Source organism: Chroicocephalus ridibundus, chromosome 3 (assembly GCF_963924245.1).
Source record: "Chroicocephalus ridibundus chromosome 3, bChrRid1.1, whole genome shotgun sequence".
Lineage (NCBI taxonomy): Eukaryota > Metazoa > Chordata > Aves > Charadriiformes > Laridae > Chroicocephalus > Chroicocephalus ridibundus.
In genome coordinates this window covers 43,876,792-43,897,454 of record NC_086286.1, presented here as the reverse complement: position 1 = coordinate 43,897,454, position 20,663 = coordinate 43,876,792, and the positions used below count along the sequence as shown (strand labels likewise).

Here is a 20,663-nt window from a genome sequence, read left to right as displayed (position 1 = left end):
CAGAGAGCAAGTTAGCACACAGTTGTGGTAACTACTGTTTTTTATATTAACATTTCCAGCCTCCTAAAGATGACAAGCCAGTATCTAGGTTGACAAAAAGTGCTAGTGAAGTTCTTCATGACACCTGTAAAGGCCCTAATATAAATTATATTTTGAAGATATATGGAATAATTATCCTTTAAAATAATTTTATTTGGAGCCACCTAACAATGTTGCATTCAAAATTGCCATTTTGATAAGAGCATCATTTTTCTGTCTTGTATGTACAGGTGGAAGTCACTGATCAGATCACCTTCAGTTTTAAAAAAGCCTGAACATGTGGACATAATTCAGGACTTCAAGTTTTTCAAAGCTCTGGCTTCTCCAAAGGTAGCTAATATATATGACAAATTTGTTTCTGTTCTGTGCAACATATAGGAAATGTAATTGTATTTCTCATTTAGAAAATAGCCATTAATAACCCTCCATATCCTTCTTATTCAACGGACAAGCTAGAACAAAAAAATGCATAAATGGAGGGATCGAAGAAACCTCTCTGGTTTTTGTTCGTATTATTTCACATTTCCAAATGCCAGTTTAGAAGGAAGCACACACTAATTAACTTGTTTGCTTTGACATTATTAAAAACGCTAGAATTTTCACACGCTCCAAACATAAATCCTAAAGGTCACTTGAAGGAAGTATGAAAATACTAGAACAGTGAATCTCTGGTTATACACAATAGTTCTTTCAGGCTCCCCATGAAGTCAGAAACAGGAGTTCTGAGTTAATTTAGATATCATTACGAATACTTTCTACAACTCTAACTGAAAAATGGTGGAGCCCCTCCATTGTTACTTGGCTTAGCCCTTAAAAGTCATGGGAATTAATAAAATTTTTTGTTGCATTTGGAAAATAGCCAGACTAACAGCCCTGTGATGAAGCAATGGTCTGGGAGGGAGTTCTTACTCCATTACCCCTTGGCTAGACTTTCACTGTGCTCTGATAGTATGCATCCACCAAACCTGACAGGTACCCTGAAAATTATTCCTTTATTGAGCTTATCCAAGGTGTTGATAGGTGAGAGAACTAAGCAAGTGTTTAAAAGTAGCGTTATCTTAGGTGATAAAAAGCATTTTGCTGTTAACTGTCTTGATTTTGTGTCCCTTGGGAAGCTGGAATTTTGCTGGTTATGCATTTTCTATAACAGAAGAATGACCCCTCCTAATTTAAAAAAAAAAAAAGTTCAAAGGTAAAAAGAAAACCTGTGCATAAACCATAACGTCTCCACATAGTAATGATATACCTTTCTTCAGATAACATGAATGTTACCATGCAATTCAATAACAGAAGTAATGTCTTCATTACCTTTTGTCTTCAGCTAGTAATGCACTGACTTTGGCTTCCCTTGGTCAGATCCACAGACAACCTTTGGAAACTTTTGAGTCTGGAAACAGAGAGGCTGGTGCCGTATTTGGGTTTCTTCCTATATATGAGGTAAGCACAAGCGTTTTCTTTTCTACCTTTTGCAGTGGCATTCATACAGCAGAAGCCATTAACACTAGTAAATTATTACAATCATGTACTCTGACATTCCATTGTTAACTGTCTGCTTTTTGATTTGCATTACTACCTATCCAACTCCATTCTCCATTTGGTGGAAGTTTGGGAAGCCAGATGAAAAGAACATGCCTCAAAGTGAGTATTCCAGACATTTACTTCTCCTGTTCAACCTCATGTCATTAACATTTTGCTGAAACTTGACTCTTTTAGACAGCCCAGAAACTATTGATTCCTATCCACACAAAGCTTTGGCTATTGTAAGTTAATACTGTTTTACGCGTACTATTGATTTGATTTATTGCAAGCTGTCTAGCAAGGCTTCCTAGGTTGTATGGAGAAAGACCAGAATGTCCACAGCCTCGTCTATCCCACCTATCATCGGATGGAAAGAACCAACCCTAGCAGAGGTGCTGATCTCACTCTATAGCGGGTACCTAGAGAACTAGCTTAAATGAGACTCCTAACATCCAGATGGCTAGTTAGGTGGGATGAATAGGGTACTCTGCATTCAAAGATATATGACTTAATGTTTGTGCATGCAGCATTACGGAATATCTCAGAAAACTCGGGAGCACACCATTCAAAGCGTCAGCAAATATGCTATTCTTCTGACCATTAATGTGCCTGGGAAACCTATGTTTTGTTTTCTTCCACAAGAAGAAAATCAAATACAGGGAGTCTTGTGCCTTGGCAAGTTAGGAGCAACTAAACTGAAGTCAATGGCACTGAAATGGATTTACAATAAAATGAGATCAGACTTTTTCTGTGAGCTACATGCACAACAAATAATTTTTTTTTTACAAATGCTATCAAGGTAGTTTGTTCACCTGAAAAGTTCTTGAAATTTTGCAATTTATTTTTCAAAGGTCTTCAGTGGAAGAAAGCTGAGACGTCCAGTCCCACTGGATGGACAATGGAGACGGGTTTCAGTGGAGAATAGGGTCAAGACAAATAAACATAGCATCCATCTTCAGGGAAGTTGATTGGCAGGTTCCTTATTTCAATTGGGTTTTTTTCTGCTTTTTTCTATTATATTTAAATCCATTTCATTATGAAGTAGAGCATATAGAAATCAAATCTTTACTTCTATTTCATTCCTTCATGCAGAGAATAAATTCTAATAAAGCCAGTGTATGATTATAACAAGACTCTCACAGAAAAGCCCATCTCACTCCACTTTTTTAATGGTCAAGAAGGAAAAGCAAGTTACCATGATTAACTGCTTAAAGATTCAGAACCATAAATCTGCAGAAGTTCTGCTAGCCATACAGACTTCTCTGAAGAACAAGAAATGTTATTCCAGAGGTACTGCTCTAACCTTTATCTCATGTTTCAGCAGCTGTGGTGTCCTTGGATAGGCAAAGAATTGATGGGATGTTCCATAGGTAGCCACAGTATCCTAGTCAAATGTCTTCTTCCAGAAATATTATTTCCTTGTTTATCATGTGGAGATAAGACAGAAGTAAGGTCAAGAACTAGGTTCAAATGATGAGAAACAGCCTGATTTAAAGATACCTGGATTTAGGTCACAGCATCATAGAACATGCCATGTTTAACTCTGCACTATGTTCAGCTGAGCTAACTTTATATTAATTAAACATAATTACAGAAACAGAAAAAGCAAAACCCAAGCAAAGCTCCTTGCAATTGTTTTGTTAACGCTATGTGGACAAGTCTTCAGAATTATCATTCTAATGCCTTTTAGTGCCAATATTTTTGTTTGTTCAGAAGAAGCCTTGACCAGAATTACTAACAGAATTAAATGGACGTATTACACAAAAAATAATTTTCAGCAGCTCAGATTCCTTCTGGTTTATGCTATTTTGTTTTAGAAATGCACTAACATGTCACAGTATGGAAAATCTGTTTTGATAAGATTTTTTTAAATTAGGTTTTCTGATCAATTTACTGCCTGTCAGTTCAGGTTTATGGGCAAAATCCCGATCCCTTGTTGCACCAATTTAAATCTTAGCTATGCAGATTTAAAACAGTAAAAACCACTACAGGTCAATTCAATTGACCCCAATTATTTTAATCATTTCTACTATATAGTACAAACCAAGCCTAGGGCACGGTAGATGTGTTTAAAGGAAGGTCAATGTATGATTCAGGGTGTAATGAAGGTGAAAACATAACAGCATTATTTTATCATTATTGTGATTCAATATGAACTCTTCACACTGAACTGTTGTAAACAAGACCAAAATTTGTAAAATTTACTCAGCTTGTAAATTGTAAAATTTATTCATACTCCTTTTCAGCAGTTGCCAGTGGCTGTTTACTTAATGAGAGGCTAGTAACGATGTTGTTCTGGTGGATTTTGCATTAATTGAAAGTCTTAAACTATTCCCTTCTGGGATGCACTAAAACCTACTTAACATCTTCTCTATCTTTGTGATTGGACCCTGAACCCTTAATCTCAAACTGAACCTTTTGATAGCACTGGAAGAGAACTGGCAACTGTTGTAAACTGATCTCCTTGCCAACATTTAAGAAACCAAAACATAGGTTTGTCCCTTTTCTTCTTCCATGGCACAGCAATGTCAGAAAGCTTTGCTCTTCTTATGCTTTATTCTCTGTTTTCATCTAAATAGGAAATTGAAATCTTTAGCTAGCACAAGTAAGAATAGTATATTGAACAGCATCTTGCATCCTGTGCTGCGTAATGAGCTGCCCTTCTGCTTGGGAAAGCACATGGCAAAAGAAGAAGGTTTATCTTGGGTTTATCATTCCTGTTGAAATCAATGGATAGCCCATTCAACATTTAACAATTCATTATGGCCCTGAGACAAAGATCTTAACCAGGACCACTGTAGTGTACATTACGTAAAAGAAAACTCACTTGCCTGAGATCTCAGATTAGACAGCTGCTTCCTTAGGGAAGATGCTGCCGGAGCTTCAACAATCAGAAATAGGTAGAATTGATTTGACACTCTGACCGAAAACTTAATGAATTTTAGTGCCAAAGGAGATTGGCTGTATCATCCAGTCTAACCTTGTGAGTGGCACAAGCCAGAAAATCCATCATGAATACCTTCTGCGGCCAAATGACTGTTTCTGTTACTATTTTGGTTTCCAGTTGAAGGGAGCATCCTAGGGTTGTTAATGTACATTTGTTGCCGGTTATTCTCCACGTCAAAACCACAAGTTTCCTCTGCTCCAAATTTGTCCGGTTTGGACTTTCATATATTGGATATTATGCTGCCTTTTTTCTGCCAGATTAAGCTTCATCAGATATTAAAAATCCTTTCCAGAGATTATTCTTCTTAATCAAAGAAGTCAAAGTCTGCTCTCCATGATTCAGTCAGCTTGTCTGAGCTGCGAGTAAGGAGCAGGCTGGGCAGTTTAGCTGAGGGGCCGTGCACTGCAGCTTCAGGAGCCAGCTCAGGTCTGGAGGCAGTGTGTTACACTAACATGGCAATTGGTCTGAACTAACAAACCCTGTCAGCTCCAACAGGTCCCGAACAGGTCTAGCTCCAGTATCCCTGCAGATGCTCCCCAGGGCCTCTGGTTCTGTTCTCCCCTAAAGTCCCTATGAAACAGAAACTTAGGGGAGCGTGATACAGAGAAATTACACCTCACACTCTGTGAGCTGTTTTGAAGGCAGAAGAAAAACACAAATGGTGTTCTCCTTTACTCAGGTTCTATCAGCCTTCCAATTCCTTTTGATAGCAAAGTTAACTGTAATTTGATCTTTATGAGTCTCTCACTCCAAGGCATATTTCTGTAGCCTTTTTATCTCTTTCCATGACAGTGGTATCTTTTTTTTTTTCAGTGTCTGCCTCAGAACTCCATCTTACAAGCATCAGAAAAGCCACAAGGAGTTAATATGCCCTGCTGTATCTGCCCGTTAGTTCCTTGCTTATGCTTTCAAAGAGCATGTTCATCTTCTAAGCCAGAAAAGTGCATGCTGAGCTCATATTCAATTAATTATCTGTTACAATTCCCTGAATCCTTCCTGGCACTTCAGCATTCCAGGACAGTGTCACAACATGACATAGGTCACAGAATACATATTCTATCATCCTTTGTCTGGCTAAAGATACAAATCCCTGTAAAGTGTGTCACCTTAGTGAGTATTTAGGATAATCCGTGTAACTACTGCCATTATTACATACTATTTGGGGGGAAATAGTATTTTTTCTTTATTACCAGTAATGAACAATGTTTGATCTGCTGGCCTTCTTGGTAAGACTGTCTTCTGATGAGCTGGATATACAATGACTTGCAATGATTAACTGTCTTCAACTTGTTATAGGGCTATGATAGATTTTGGAGTAATACTGCTTTTTTTTTAGCAAAATATCTTGTGGGATTATATTTAAAAAATTATCAACTGCACTGGGTCTGGCTGGAATGAACTTAATTTTCTTCATAGCAGCCTGTATGGTGCTGTGTTCTGTATCTGTGACCAAAAAATGTTGATAATACACCAGAGTTTTGGCTATTGCTAAGCAGTGCCTGCACAACATCAAGGTGTTTTTTTCTCACCCCCAGCGAGTAGCCTGGAGGTTCATAAGAAGTTGGGAAGGGACACAGCCACAACAGCTGATCTGAAACGCCCAGAGATATTCCATACCATATAATGTCTTGCTCTGCAATAAGAGCTCATGGAATGGAGGAGGAAAGCAAGATGTTCATGGTTATGGTGTTTGTCTTCCCAAGTAACCATTATGCTTACTTAGACCCTGCTTTCCAGGAAGTGGCTAAACGTCTGCCTGCTTATGGGAAGTAGAGGATGAATTCCTTCCTTTGCTTTGCTTGCAATGCAGCTTCGCTTCACCTATTAAACTTCTTTGTTTCGACCCATGAGTTTTTTCACTTTTGCTCTTCCAAGTCTCTCCCCAGTCCCACTGGGAGAAGTAAGCAAGTAACTGGGTGGGCGCTTAGTGTCTGCCAGGGTCAACCTACCACATTAACCAACCTTGTGATTGCAACTAAAATGAAGTGTGTCTGACAAACCAAGTGGCACCAGATAAAGTGTAATCTGCCATTTACTAATTGTGTTCCCTTCATCCACCCCATGATTTAGCAGTTAGCAAATGAAAGGTAACACCCCTGCAGTTCCCTAAGTTGTATTTGCCTTTGAAAGACAGCTACATCAGCTCTTACAGTTACCTGAAAATTTCCTAGTCTTCAAAGATTATTAAAAATGAACAGTTTGTTCCTTACCCATTTCTTTTGGTGCTCTTATGTGTTATGTTTTATGTCTCTTTGGTATTGTCCCTATTTACAGTTAGAACTAAAGTATTTTGCTGTGGTTGCAAGATGCAGATATCCCACTTCTTTTCAGTTTATTAACTGAATATTTACTTCCTCAGAACTGTCAATTTACTTAGAACTGACTATTTACTCATTCTTTTCTTTTTACCAAAAATCTGCTAGGATTTCATAGGTTCTTAATATTTGATTTTTACTCTTTTCAGTCTTGCTGCCTGCTCCCTTTGGTTTTCCTTATTAATTGCCCATGTTTTCCAAGAGCTGATTTGTACTCATGTCTATTCATGCCACTATATTCTCCACTGTGCAGAATGTAATGTAATTCAATACTATTCCCAGTAACAATCAAGAGTTTAATTCTATGCTGAAGGAAAGCAATGGACCAGCTCTCAGGAAGGAACCATGCTGTAAGGAAAACTGTCAAAAAAGCATGATATGTATGTGTTATCGTTAGCAGCCTTCCATCCTGTTACTATCTTACTATTGTGCTATTTAAACTGTGACAAAATTACAGTGCTATAATGCTCTCAGACTTTTTTTTCATGATTCATTAAGTTAGCTGAACCTGAAGTAGTTCAGACTGCATGTCATTGCTCAGCATTACTGTTTACTTGAAGAGTCCCAACTCCTAGGGCTTTATAAACACCAAATGGAAACTGGTCCCAGCCCCAAACATTTTACACAATGATATTATCCAATTGTCTTTCTTAAATGTCACAACAAAAGCAAAGACACTTCATTTGTTTGAACAGAGAATCTACTAAGGCACTGCACTGCACAGAATACATTAGAAGAATAGTTGTTTATTGTGTGCTAGAGAACAGAGGATTCTATTGGAAAGAAATTAAGCACAGAACAGCATACCAGGCAAGTGATACTTCCAAATATACCCACTCATCTTCTAGCAGTCTCTTCAATGCTGGATCTAGTACAAAGTTGTGTCTAATGGACTTGTTGGTATTAGCTGTGGATTTTCTGTGTGTCAATGTAGAGACATTGTCACACATGTATAGCTTTGCAGGTTAGTTTCTTTCCACCAACATCCACAACTACATTGCAGGCTTAAATGTTCCAGGTGTATCAGTTGTTCTGTTGTTACAGACCATTACTGTATTATAGAAGGTATCTTAACAAGACACTCTCTTTCAGCATGGCAGAAAATCATGTTTGTACTGGCTGCAGTAGTTAGTTTGCCAGAATTTCATTACAGCCCTTGCTAGGGCTTTACAAAATCTGGGACGTTCTTCAGCTGCCCTTACCCACTGAGGAAGTTCAAGCTGAATGGCATCAACAGTGCCAGAACTACGGGAACCAAAAGTCTTTGTTATGTATCCACCACTATAATAGCTCCCATTATTTGGCCTAGGATTGGATGGAGAAGGCACACAAACATAAGTGTTATTTTGTCCTTCAATATATTTTCCCAAACTTCTGTTCCCTGCAACCAAAGTCGCAGAAGACACATTGACTAGCTGACTGGCCAGATGGCTAATTGAGGAACATGATGCAGAAAAGACACCTAAGTTAAGGGAACTTTTTGAAAGTGTATAACCTAGTTCTATCCACTGTTCAGGATGTGCTTGTCCATGGATATCTAGAATCAGGCCCCCTGTCATCTGTGATTTTGCAGTGGTCAAAAATCCCATATACTCCTCCCAGGCCTGCTCTGCTTGGGGAATTCCAAAGGAGGCTTCTTCCTTTTCCCTGTTAGCATCCATCTTGAACCTCTGTAGGTGGTTTATAATGATATGTGGGAAAAAGCCTTCAGTAATTTTGTTGATTTCTTCAGCAAGAGCCTGAGCCACCTCTATAGTATACCTGTCTTGGTTGGTAGACACTTTGCATTCCTTATAATTTTGAATACTTCCAGAAGGATATTCATGAGAGAAAATACAAGAGGATGTCTTTCCATCCCAACAGCCAGCCTCTCGATCAGGGATGTCTTTGGGTTCCATTGAACCACCATGTGGGACAGAGAGAATCAGGTTCATGTTGCCCACTTGATATTCTGTGAAATTGTTATGACCAAATATAACCTCTTTGGTGTCAGTGGCTTTCAAAAGCAAATATAAAATGGAAAGGAGGAACAGATACATAGTCTTCATTTGCTGCTGGAAGACTCAGCAATATGGAGTATATCAGTACCTACATAAAAGCAAAAGACAGGTTTTAGATTACTTACAGTTGGGAACACGAGAGACTGTACAGCTTCTGCTGGAATAATTAGTTACTGATTAACCTATTTTAATTTCATTCCATGTAGTACAAAAAAAGAAGAGTACTTATATGAGAAACAAAAATGAACAGGGCACTTAGTGTGGATAGATGTAACTGATGCAATGTTTCCAAAAGAGAGGATTCTCCCAGAATAACAGGGCAAGGGAAATGGTAGGTTACTGGGCCTCCTTCATTTCCCCAGAAAACACAAACAGTATTTGATTATCCTATCTGATCCCAGAGAATCGCCAGATCCCAGCAAAATATTTGAAATATTTTTTCCCACCAAAGCCTCCCTCTTTTTCACCTCCAAAATCTAAGCAAATTCTAACAAAATTTCATAGAACATCTGTATCTCATTAACCTGTGTGAAATAGCTTTCCATTATCCACATGGTTACAGAAACTAGAGGCTATGTCAGCTCAGACACTGGGCTTGTCTAAAATAAGCAGGCTGATAAAAATTGAGTGCTACCAAGATCTACCTCCACCTGTGCTCCAGGCTGAGTTAATCTGATAGCATTATAGACAGATACAAGTGAGTGTATTAACACGTGACTCTATTCTCTTTAGTTTTCAAGACTCTATTCTCTTCAAGGGAGCTAAGATATTTTAAGCCCCCACTAACTCTGCCATTTTTTGGAAAACTGGAACTCAGCAAGATGCTGACAGTGCTTTCTGGTTTGAAAGCATTACATCTCTAGAAAGATCAGAGTCTTGAGCATAACCACGTTGGACAGATGTAAAATGAGCGAGTGAAGTGAGTGAAGAGCAGAATAAAAAAGGATACTTTTCACTTCCATGAATAAAAAAAAACCCAAAACAATAAAGGACAGACAAGGGGTATGTAAACAGATGCATTTGTAGATGAGGCAGGCTGCCTTGTTGTCCATCCTGCCCCTATCATTACGTCACTTGCAGAAATGCAAAGGATCAGCGGAGCACACACGGGAGAGCGTAGGAAAGAAGGTGTGCAAGAATCTGTCCACAACTCCTGGCCTGGGAGTGTGTATGAGAGCAGCCAGTAGTAATACTGAGAGGGCAGGGTGCAGAATGGAAGCACCCTACCATCAGCCGCCTACTCTAAGGAAAGGAGAGCACAATTTCACCCAAGTAATGCAGCAATATATTCTTTTCCTGCTATGAGGGAATCCTGCTGGCTTTTTAGAGACAATCTCCACTGCCCACTGAGCTGGTCCACACTGAGGAGCCTGTACATGAAAAAACCCTGTCTATCTTCCTTTCTTCTTTCTGGGCTGAAAGTCCCATAAAAGTCTGTGACCTGGAGTCAGATCCCTGAGAATCTAATCTACAGGTTTCCTGCAGAGCATGATGAACAGCTTTTTTAGTTTCTTTTTAATCTTTCAGTTAAAAGGTCCTTTTACTTGAGCTACTGACTGAAAAAACCTTTTATCCAAGTCATTGTATAGTTCACGCTTCCCTAGATTTCCCTGAGACACAGACCTTCACCTGCTAGTTCACAGTTTGCGTTACCAGAAATGGGGAAAGGAATATTTTCAAGCGTTATTCAAAATCCCTTTTCTCAGAAAAATAGATTGCACATGTGGAGCGTGCAGTGGAGCCCAGCACCAAGTTAAATAAATCAACAGCAACAACTCCCAGGTACTGCTCACCTGCTTCAGAAGGACTCAGGTTTTCTTTGCCTCAGGCTCTCACCTTGAGATTCACATATGATGACACAGCTGGTCCTTTCCCACCGCCTGCCAAATTGTTTATTGTCATCTGCAGCAGTCTGCTTATCCTTTTGCAATTTCTTGTTAATGATTAAATCAAGCTGTTAACACTAGATCATGCCTTAAAGATACATGGAGAGAGAGCTCTGTATAATTCCCTAACTGGAAGGAAGTTGCCTTGGCACAGCTCAGGCTCTGGGCAGACTTGGAGAGTCTGGAGGAACTCAGGTGACCCCAGACTGGTTTATAGAGTTTTCTGGACAATAAACATGCAGAGGAAAAATGTTAAGTCACAGGCTAGAACTGCTATTCTGGACTACATCATAGGAAAACACATACCTTTCCATGGGATTTTAACTAAAAGGGATGGTGTTCAGAGAAGCACGGAAGCACCTGCAGGTAGGAGGAATATGTTCAAAAATTTACCTGTTTGTCTTCTTCAGCACAAGGGTGAGGTCCACATGCATAAGGAACAAAATAACAGTAACAGGCTCCAAATTCTCTGTTGATCATACGTAAAATTACATCATTGTAAAGTAAAAAAAAAAATTGACAATATTTTAAACTGGTAGTAATCACTGCAGGACTAGTTTGAAGACTTACCTATAAAGAAAGGCAGAGAGAGTTGCTCCTGCCTCTGCACCTTCAAAAGCGAAACCGAACTGACTTTTGCACCCAGCTTCAGCTGGGGCTCCCTCTGTCCCAGAGGTCTCTAGAGGCCAGGCTGAACCATGCAGCTACGTGGCACAGAGGCTTCATCTGCACCTGGATGTATCATTTCACAATAAAGGATCACAAAAACGAAAAAAATGCACTGGTTTACTGGAAGGTTAGCATGCTTCTGTTGTCTATACTGATATATGTTTTTAGAGGTCAAAAAAACTTGCCACAAGCAGCACAGCCACAGCAAAGGTAAGCTCAGAATAGTTAATATCATCAGTATAGGTGGAAAAACTGATAATGCAGAGGGTTTTGAGGTATAATGGCAAAAATGGGTGTTCTACTTCTGGTTTTGGTTATTGCGGTCTCCTGCAGGAAGTCAGGAATTCTTCTGAGACTTCAATGTAGGAAAGGTGATAGGATACATCTGTTTGCATGCCCACTCATCTATGTATTTGAAGCCATACGTTATTTCTTCCTGGTTGAGAAAATATATTCTCTCCACTCAGAATCATTGCAAGGCGTGCAAGGTAATATTCCTGCATGAATGTACCCACTTGTCAACATGCAGTTGCTGTAGCTGCAAACTGTTGCTGCAAATATACATAGCTGGATCTTTGCATATGAACTGAGGAAAATTATTTTTGATGATAGGTATGTGGTGAATTAAAAAAAAAAAAGGCAAAAATTGCCACTAGGCCCTGAGCTACCTGGTCTTGCTTTGACAAAGGTCTTGCTTTGACAAAAGTCTCAAGAACTTCAGTGGAGCTTTGCTTGGATTTGGGATTGTACTACAAATAACACCCTGCTTTGGCTTAATTCTCCTATACATCCCTACCTTAGCACTGACAAACCTCTGATGAGTAACAAGACTGTCAAGGGAGATTTCACAGCATTAGTGCATTATACAAATGTTGTGTTCATATACTCTTAACTATAGGAAGACATTGTTTCTTATGGGTACTCAAAATGAATGCTGTCAGTGCTAGGTGATCAGAGAAACATTTAAAGTTTAAGAGAGACAGCGTAGTGACTAGGTGTTAGGTCTGTGGTTCACACATCCTCATATTGACAATGTGTACGGAAAAAGTTTTCTATGAAAGTAAATAGCAATTTGAAATATAACTCTCTTGTGCCTCTTCTGTATTGTAAAGACCAAGGAAGACTGTATTTTTCCCTCTTTTCAGTACATCCATAACAGAGCAGAAGCTATCAAGACAAGGCACTGCAGTGGGGTTGTGTGAGGATGTGAGGCTGCTGACAAACATAGGAATTGATTAGACTGAGATGGCTGAAGCAGTGACTGCCTCAGGCATTTGCTTTTCTGCCTTCCTGGAAATTGTTGTTCTCTGAAGGCGAACAACATGGCTGGTGAATCAGCTGCTAGCTAATAACTGAAATGGATGTACTGCATACCCCTTAGCACTCTGGAAGGTAGGCTGGTTACTGAATAATTTTGGTGATCCATACTATTGATCTGGAGCTTCTGGAGCTTCCATGGCTTCATTCATTCAACTCGTTACAGTTGGTCATCTGCTTTAACTTCGACATAATTTATGATCCCTGTTTAGACTACTTGAGTTTTGGTAAGCTACAGATTAGTGAGAAGGGAGGAACACACTCAGTATACACTGTCAAAGAAATACAGCTAATAAAGCTGGCTTCACAAAGACTTTCAATAAGTGACAGCAATTAACACTGTTAGCTAGTGTCATTCTTATGCATCAGAGTGAATGTTGCTCAGCCTATTTCTTATGGAACCACTTATGAATCCAGATAATGCAAATCTTTTACCAAACCTACACCCTGTCACTACTATCTGTGTTTATAAATGGGTAAGACTAGTCCCTAAGTGGAAAATTTGTGAATTTTTGGAGTCTGTGCAAAAGCAGCAAACTGCTAAACACAACAAGTTAAATGGTAACTGAAGAAGCAGGCTCAGAGGTCTGTAGCTCAAAGGCCTCTTGGTAGTCCTAAAGGGAGAGATTAAATATATTACATCTGAAAATAGTCTTTAAGACTGGCAAGTAGGGGCAGGAGAAAAGTACTTCTGTTAGCAACAGAGTTAATGAAGGCTTATTTCCTGCCCTACCCCCTCAATCTTCATAACTTCCAAGTGAGGGAAACGATTTCCTTTAGTAGGGGAAAGATAGACAACAATCTACTTCCAAAAAGCAGGTTTTCCAGGTCTAGCTATATTCCCTGCCCGCATCCCAACATCACATCTAGAGGAGACCAGAGACTGCCCCAGGCTCACACCTTTCTGTAGCTTTCGTGCAAAAGAAAGCCTGCACTGATTGTGATATGTAAATCATGATCCATATGTCTGCAGACCCTAGGGCACCCACTCCATGGCATGGACCAAAGATTAAGCTCTGTACGCTACCCCGGAGTAACAGCATAACTGGGCACAAGTATAAATTGGGAGAGGAGTGGCTGGAGAGCAGCCCTGCAGAAAGGGGTCTGGGGGTGCTGGTGGGCAGGCTCCATATGAGTCAGCAGTGGGCCCTGGCAACCACAAGGGCAGACCGCATCCTGGGGTGCATCGAACACAACCTAACCAGACAGTCAAAAGAGGTGATTATCCTGCTGTGTTCACTGTTGGTGTGGCCTCACCTTGAATATTATGTGCACGTCTGGGCCCACAATTAAGAGGGATGTGAAGGTCCTTCAATGTATCCAGAGGGGGGCAACAAATCTGGTGAAAGGACTGGTAGGAATGTGCTATGAGGAGCGGCTAAGGACTTTGGGCTTTGTCCAGTTTGGAGGAAAGGAGGCTGGGGGACAATCTCATTGCTCTCTACAGCTTCCTGAGGAGGGGAAGTGCAGAGGGAAATGCTGAGCTCTTCTCCCTGGTATCCAGTCACGGGATGCATAGGAATGGTTCAAAGCTGTGCCAGGGGAGGTTTAGACTGGACATTAGGAAACGTTTCTTTACCGAGAAGGTAGTCAAACACTGGAATAGGCTTCCTAGAGAGGTGGTCAAAGTCCCAAGCCCATCAGTGTTTAAAAAGCATTTGGACAATGCCCTTAATAACATGCTTTAACTTGGTCAGCTCTGAATTGGTCAGGCAGTTGGACTAGATGATCGTAGTAGGTCCCTGCCAACTGAAATATTCTATTCTGTTCTGTTCTGTTCCGTTCCATTCCATTCCTCTCCACATTTTCATGAATCAGACAGAGTATCTTCAAGGCTTCTAGCCCTTTGTCAAATTACATGACAATAACTCTATGGCTTCAACATTTATTGCAGGTACACATTCAAGTAAGAGGCATGAGCATGTAAGTCTTCCTTCCTTAGAAGAACAAGCTGAAAAAAGACAAGGCCCAAATGCATTATGTGTTAAGAAACAAGTGGAGATTAAAATAGAAGAGAGTGTGCCCCCCAGCCAGGAGAGCCAGCTGTGACCCCCTCAATGTCCCCGCCTCCTTGGGTGCAGTGACTCTGTTCTTTGAGCATCCCACCATGTTGGAGGCTCCTATGGACTCACTGGGATGGGAGAAGACCCTGTATTTTAGGGTAGGGAGCACAGCTGGAGGAGTCAAGAGAGGAGCCTCCTACCCGCTCCCTCGCTTCAGCCTTTACTAATTTGGAAGCAGGGTCTGTAATGAAATTCCAGAAAGAGGCTGATTAGTGCTGGGGAAAAAAATCTAACCACACCAGCCTCCCACAAAATAGGTTGGAGAGCACTTTATTTTTAATACTTTTCAAATGTCCTCGTTCTGCATTTTGTTTTCAATCTCACCTAATGTCCTGTAGTGAAAACTAATACTGAAGCAAGCAGAAGGGATGGGGACCTGAGCAGTACATGAGTTTTCTTCTCCTTTTCTGGCAAAACGGCCAAAAGCAGAGGAGTGCTAGAGACACAGATGAGAGCGCACTTTCTGGGACCACGTTACTGCTATGCTATTTCTTAGTCACTAGCATCTAAAGAGGGTTGTCACTTCTTACGAAGGAAGACTCTCCAGAATGAGGCTGTGCCTGGCACTACAGCAATTTAAACATTTTTGTTTAAATTATCCACTTCAGAATTTCTGGAATATGAACAAGTAGACAGCCTTCCTCATAGACACTGATACACACTTTTGTTTTCACAATGAACATCAGCAGGAGACTGTCCACGGGTGCTCCTTCTTATAGCTGAGAATTACTGCTTGAGCACTCAAAGCAAACTGGGAGAACTCATAGCAAAGGAGCAGACGACCAAATCAAAATGTTGGCAATGCATCATGATGGCAGAGAGCAGGTTTCCACTGGCAGTAGGATGGGAGGGGATCAAATAAATTATGCCTCCACCCATTTCCATGGGATTACTAAGGAGCAGCTTGTTTTTGCTGTTCACTGGCAACACGTGGATTAGTGGTCTTTTGCCTTCACTGGAAAAACCCAGGACACAAAGAGAAGGTCAGATGATCTTGGCACCTCCAACCAAGCATGCTGTTGACAGACATCCACTTCAAATATTACTTAGCTGGGGTTGAGCTCAATGAGCTTCGCAAGGTATTATTTGGCAGAGCTTGTTTCCTGCACTACCACATTCTCATGAAGAAGCTGGTGGGCACAGACCTTACCGGAGCAGTAAGGTTTGCACAGGAAGGGAATGCTGGAATCACCTTCACAGATCTCTTCCCTGGAAAATGAATACTAGAGCTGTGTTTACCCAGGAGTGAGCAGATGGGAACTGTGACCAGCCTAATGAGGTTACCTGGGATTCTGATGCAGGAAACTAATATGGCTTTTCTTCTGTTCTCCTCTGTACTTGTCAGGGGCTGAAGCCTAAGAACGCCATTAACAGTGTAACAGAATTATTTGATAAGTGAGATACTTGTCACATATATCATGTTCTTTGCCTGGCATGACTGAAGCAGATGGCAGGTGCAATATCAGCTAGATAATCCTGGTTTTTAATGACTTTACTAACATTATTGACACAATATTTTCCTGATAAATGAGCTTTTAAAAACACTTCCTCTGCTACTAAATATAGTTTTAAGGATGTCTTCCTCTAGACTCTTCTCAAGTGTGTACAAGTGTGTACAGGAGTTTGCTTGTGCTATTAAGGCCTGGGTTCTCAGCTAAGCTAAAAAAAAAAGTGGGAAAATATGCTCTTCATAAACAGGAATTTCAAGAAAAGGCAGATAAAGGGTGCAGTAAATGCAATGCTGCTACTTATCAGAGGGAAATCAAATTTTTCTAACAAATTGATTAAATGGTCCAACTAACTGCCAGACAGACCTTCTGAAATAAAAGTGATCAAATTCTTAAGCAGTGAAGACAATATAGCAGCAATAATAAGGAATTCACTGAAATTTTGGAAAAACTAGTATTAACCACACACCTGATCTACTAATGTCACCATAGATGATGCTCTGATTGTGAGCTTCAGCAAAGTGCCAGTTTTCATTCTGAGTATTTTAATCTACCCTGTGAAGACAATTCCAGCAACGACAGACAATGTAGGGAAGGAAGTTTACTAAAAATCTGTACGATGTCCTTGTCCATCACAGTGCACAGTGAGGACAAAATTAATTTTGCTTTACCTTGTCTGTGTAAAGGCTAGTTGTCTACATCAGACCTAGTGATCCCATTTCCCCTCTATAGTCAGTGTTGAGAAAGAAGCAGTTCTAGAGGTACTTCAGCGCATTTATCTTAGATTTCCATTAGGGGTCAATAGAGCTATACTCTATATAGCTCTTCTTTTTTATTACATGATACAAAACGATTGTAAAGGAAACAAAATGTCTCCGCTGCACTTTCTGTTTCCAGGTCTATTTGTAACGTGCACTGCCAGTCGCTATTACAAAACTGCGCAAGGAAAGGAAAAACATACAACGGGGATTTGGCATAGTAATTTCTAGTCTTAGCAAATTCTCCAGATACACGAGCTACTTGTGAAAGGAAAGGACTGTGTATATTATTAATTAACCACAACATGGTGCTACTTCCCAGTTTCATCTGGTATCTATGGGAAATAAAACTGCAATACTACAGAATTCTTTAAAGGAATAACTCACCAAAGTATTAGCATCTAACTGTTCCCTTCCAAGAGACACTGTTGAGCTTAAAGACCAAGATCTTTAGCTAGTTTAAGTCAAGACAGCTCTACTGAAACCAACAAAGCCTTTCACTCGTTGTATAAAACTTCTATTATTTTATAGAAATCGTGAGATAGTGAAGGTGGGTCACAGATGATCAGGCTGAAGACATTTGTAACAAGCTGAATGTTGACGCATGTGATGCTAACTCTTCAGCTCCAAGGTACCCACCCTTTCAGATTAAGGAATCAAAGAGAAAAATCTGAGCTGGGCAAGAATTCTATATCTCTGGCTTTCTTCAATGCAAGTTCCTTGGCTCCAGTGCTTCTGACTCTGAGGTTCACCTTATGACTATTTTTAATGTAATCTACAAAAAACAGTCAAAAGTACATTTAATTGAATTGCAGATGACATTTTGAATTATATGGATATATATATTGTCTACCCTAATTATTGTTCTTCCCATGAACACAGCAGTTTGAGGGTAAAAAAAAATGTCAGAATTGATATAAGGACACATTCTTAAGAGAAGCGATCCTAATCCGAAAAGAATTCTCATTGCAATTGAATTTAAAACTTCTGGAGCATGTCAAATATAGGCAGAATCACAGAGTGATAAAAGAATCAGTAAAGATGGATTTAATCAATATTTCCAGCTTTAAAACATCGTATGCTGTCAACAAGGCCAAATTATTTCTATGTATTTCTCAATGCACACACAATATTCTTAAGAAGTTATAATTCAGATGCGCTCTTTTCAAAATGCATTGAATTTAAGCCTTGCTGTCCACTGTCTGGAAACATTCCTTTTCTGCCCTGCTGACTGAGTCATCCATGTAATGGAGTCAAAATATCGAAAGAACTATACAGACTTCAAAATGGCAAGCCGAAAAATACTGTTATCTGGTAGATATCAGCCTAGCTATATTTCTCACTGCAAATTTTGTTTTAATTTAAGCAAGCATACCTTTATGTTAACTAACAAGAAACAGAGGCTTTATTACGTATTTCAAACTCAAAAGTCATCATTGATCATTTTACTCCAGACAATCTATTTTTCACTTCTAACTTGAAATCTTTGCAGTGGAACTAAAGTACTAACATCTCAGACGGCTTGTGCTGTGGCTAACGTGACTGGTGCTGGCCCTGATGTGGGAAATATAACTGTGTGTTCTGGCTAGCCACTGCTAGAGGGCTGTTTTCTTCATTTCCACGTCTGGCTGGGCCTTCTGGAGTGAGACCAGGATCTCATCAGGACATATCAGACACATCACACAAGGACAATCCCATCTGATAGTTCCTACCTATGTAGGAAACAGAGGGGGAAAGGAAAAAGAAAGCTCTTCAAGGCACTCTGAAATGAATTTATGCTATTGCATTTATACTAGGTATTGCATTCATGAAATATTATTTATTTACGCTATTTATGGCATTTATATGCTATTCCATGAGGCCTGGAGGGACATGTACAATCATGTTGCTCAGGAATGGAAGACTTTCTACATAGATATGTGTCATTTCCTGTGTGTAATTACAGACATACCAGATATCCAAACTCTGTGAAATTTCAAACAAAGCACTACATTTGATTCCTCTTCACCTCTATCACTTTTCCTCCATTCCAAGACAGTATCATGATTTCTCACTCTCTCTTCATAGACAGACATGTCCCCTAATCAGGATTTAATCACCAGCTTCACAGATCTCTGCTAAGAGCTGCTTCATAAAGCAGTTAAACATCATGCTTTCTTTTTTAATTTCAGAAAACCAGTAAATATAAACACCTCCTCCGATGCGGTGGTAATTTTTATTCTAGAGTGATGGTAAGACCTCTGGTCCAGTGATCTCATTACTTAGAGCTGGAAACATGCACATACCCTTGTATTTATTCCACTCTTATCTGAGTACTAGCTCAACAAATGAAGCAGAAGCAGACATGTAGGTTTTTATGAGTGCGGAGAAAATATGCATAATTCAGTTTTGCATGCATAGTCTCTCTTTTGTTCTAATTCTCTCCCCATTCTTTACCAAGTTTCTAGACTGCATTTGTTCTTTTTAGTAATATATGAAGACCTACTTTCCGAAGACAAGAAACATCAGGAATAAGATAAATCTGAGACTGCTCTGGGTTCCAGCATGTGTGTTGCCAGTAGGAAGAAATTAAGGTTGACACTGTGGAGTCCCTTGTCATCCTAGTCTGTGGTATGTGCAGACCACATGTTGGCTATCAAACTATGTTTACTGTGTTTAATATGTCAAATAGGCAGAATGAGATAGTGCACCAGATGGTTAAATAGGGACTCAATTCCATGCATGAGATGTCTCAAAACATTAACTAGATTTGTGAAACAAAAATGTTATTTGTATGCCTTTTTGTGTGTAGTTGGACTATTCTTGTAAAACTCCATCGTGCACCGCTTTAAATTTCAGTATGTGATATGGATGTTCAGGGCTTTTTAAAATGAAAGCAGTTATAGTAGTATGTAAATACAGAGTTAAAATTCTAACTTTGACCATCAGTTCTTACATTAACCCCAGGGTTTCACTGCTATAACATCTGTCCCTCACTTTTTCGTTCGCAGTCAGTGACCTGCTTCCAGTCTCTCCCTCCCTACTCACTGGGTTAGCTACAGGACTCAGTCCTGTGTCCTGCCGAAATTCTGTGATGCCTTTTGATTCCAGTATACTTAATGCTTATGACTTTCTTGTTCATTGTTATTATCCATGTGCTGTCTTCAACTGCATGTCATGGATCCTTTGCTGAAATTGAACAGATGCGGAGAAATCACTGTGAAGAATATTGTCAGAAATGAAAGGTTCGGTATGACTGTCATCTCAAAATGACTCATTCGGAATACAGGTTACAGCAATAGTACAGACTGATGGTTACTGGATTCAAGTTCCTTATTCGTACCTCTACTTAGACCAGTAACTTTTACTTACTGGTGTTTAGCTTCTTTACATACAAATATTGTAAGAAAGCAACAGACACAAATACATTCTTACTCCTACGGTGGGTTTTTTGTGGTTTTTTTTTCAGCTGATAACTACCTGAAAAACTTTTCTATATACCAGGGTACAGATGTGACCAGACAGCAAGGATAAAAAGAACTGAAAATAAATGCTAAATACTATGATGACACAGTCTTTCCGGGATGTTAACCATAATTTTCTCCACTAACGACTTAGTGGTTATAGAAAATTTGCATTAGGAAGTATTGACAACACTAAGCTTTCAAACACACGTGTTAGTCCCAACATTAAGTAAGCAACGTTTGCCCATTTTTCTATGCTT

At 39.7% G+C, this 20,663-nt stretch overlaps 3 protein-coding genes across 7 annotated transcripts in view; 2 read left to right on the top strand and 1 right to left on the bottom strand.

The window, feature by feature from the left end:
• The window catches only part of LOC134512979 (WD repeat-containing protein 64-like), a 73,723-nt gene extending 71,198 nt beyond the window's left edge, over positions 1 to 2,525 (top strand). The window contains exons 21-22 of the mRNA XM_063328910.1: positions 270 to 369; positions 2,409 to 2,525. Of these exons, the coding sequence (XP_063184980.1) occupies positions 270 to 369; positions 2,409 to 2,525 (217 nt within the window). The remainder of the gene's footprint in view (positions 1 to 269; positions 370 to 2,408) is intronic.
• LOC134513795 (WD repeat-containing protein 64-like) overlaps positions 1 to 2,525 on the top strand; it is a 73,723-nt gene extending 71,198 nt beyond the window's left edge. Inside the window, exons 25-27 of the mRNA XM_063330965.1 lie at positions 270 to 369; positions 1,396 to 1,476; positions 2,409 to 2,525. Of these exons, the coding sequence (XP_063187035.1) occupies positions 270 to 369; positions 1,396 to 1,476; positions 2,409 to 2,525 (298 nt within the window). The remainder of the gene's footprint in view (positions 1 to 269; positions 370 to 1,395; positions 1,477 to 2,408) is intronic.
• The window catches only part of OPN3 (opsin 3), a 116,056-nt gene extending 104,668 nt beyond the window's left edge, over positions 1 to 11,388 (bottom strand). The window contains exons 1-4 of one of the 5 annotated variants that reach the window (XM_063328937.1): positions 11,276 to 11,342; positions 11,099 to 11,174; positions 10,613 to 10,699; positions 7,559 to 8,907 (exon numbers count right to left, since the gene is read on the bottom strand). In XM_063328937.1, the coding sequence (XP_063185007.1) occupies positions 7,908 to 8,867 (960 nt within the window). In that variant the 5' untranslated portion in view covers positions 8,868 to 8,907; positions 10,613 to 10,699; positions 11,099 to 11,174; positions 11,276 to 11,342 and the 3' untranslated portion in view covers positions 7,559 to 7,907. Of the gene's footprint in view, positions 1 to 7,558; positions 8,908 to 10,612; positions 10,753 to 11,098; positions 11,175 to 11,275 lie in introns of those variants that run through there. The other 4 variants (XM_063328936.1, XM_063328934.1, XM_063328938.1 and 1 more) reach the window with 4 other exon arrangements.
• Positions 11,389 to 20,663: the final 9,275 nt, after the last annotated feature.